General features: G+C 37.9%; 1 protein-coding gene across 2 annotated transcripts in view; it reads right to left on the reverse strand.

Annotated features, from left to right (window-relative positions):
* Positions 1–1,040, reverse strand: part of LOC106530398 (probable cation-transporting ATPase 13A3) — a 34,924-nt gene extending 33,884 nt beyond the window's left edge. For both annotated transcript variants that reach the window (XM_014026000.1, XM_014025999.1), the window contains exons 1-2: positions 862–1,040; positions 705–763 (exon numbers count right to left, since the gene is read on the reverse strand). In XM_014026000.1, the coding sequence (XP_013881454.1) occupies positions 705–763; positions 862–991 (189 nt within the window). In that variant the 5' untranslated portion in view covers positions 992–1,040. The remainder of the gene's footprint in view (positions 1–704; positions 764–861) is intronic.
* Between the last annotated feature and the right edge of the window lies 1 nt (position 1,041).

The following is a 1,041-nucleotide window of genomic DNA, read 5'->3' on the forward strand; positions in this document are numbered from 1 at the left end:
TGAACTGATGTGGAACAGAAAAGGAGCAGAATAAATACAGAGAAAACAGGAAAGTTAAGTAAATCACAGTAAAAGCATCACAATATATTTTAACCTTAAAATATCTTGAATCATTTTACAAAAGTAATTTATTCAATAAATAAATGGACAGAGAGCACAACCCCCCCAATGTTAGACATAAAGTTATGCCCTTGGATAGGCCTACTCAGAACCAAAAGGGACAGAGCATCATGCAATCTTCAGAACATAAAATGACACTGTGCTATGGTGACAAAAAATGAAAAAGTTAGTTTTGTCAATCTGCATGTATTTAGTAAAAATAGGTTTACAGGTTCTAAGCTTATCAGAAAAAAAAGTTAGTTAAAACATGTTTAACATTTTAGAATTTTATCAAAGCCTAATGAAAAAAAGAATACTAAATTGCAAAACCACAACCGCCCACAAGTCTGGAAGGAGCAGAACCTCTACAGGTTCTGACTGAGCTGTCATCTGCATCCATAAACTCTTTTGGAAAAATAGAAAAGCAGCATTTGTTAAATTTCTTTCTGCCAATCACCTTTCATTGAACTCACCCATTTCCAGTCTTTGCTGCCTTTTGATTTGTTTAACATAGTTTCCATCACATGCATGAATCAAATACTTTCTTTGCGCTGTTTTTATATTTATTTTTTGAACATAGTAGAGGAAGCAAGAGTCCTGCAAACCTCGCTGCTGTGCTTTGGGACACACAGCTGATGCTGTGTCTCTGCCTGTCTCTCTCCTTCTGCAAAGGAGTCAGGAGACAGAAATGAGACATTATTTAATGTTTTCAAATTACAACCACTAAATAACGTTTGTTGAGCTTTCTTTTTTGGCGCCTACTTTGCGTGTTTTGCCACGCGTTGTTCTCCATTCTCCTGTCCGTGTGACTCATTGATTGACAGCCGCGGGCCATGAGGGAGGAGGCATCAGCCCTCGGCTGCTGTAATTTGTCCAGCCCAAAATCAGTCATTCATGACTAATGGGCCGATCTACCAGTTGTGTGTACCGATAAACATAACC

Source organism: Austrofundulus limnaeus, unplaced genomic scaffold (assembly GCF_001266775.1).
Source record: "Austrofundulus limnaeus strain Quisiro unplaced genomic scaffold, Austrofundulus_limnaeus-1.0 Scaffold516, whole genome shotgun sequence".
Lineage (NCBI taxonomy): Eukaryota > Metazoa > Chordata > Actinopteri > Cyprinodontiformes > Rivulidae > Austrofundulus > Austrofundulus limnaeus.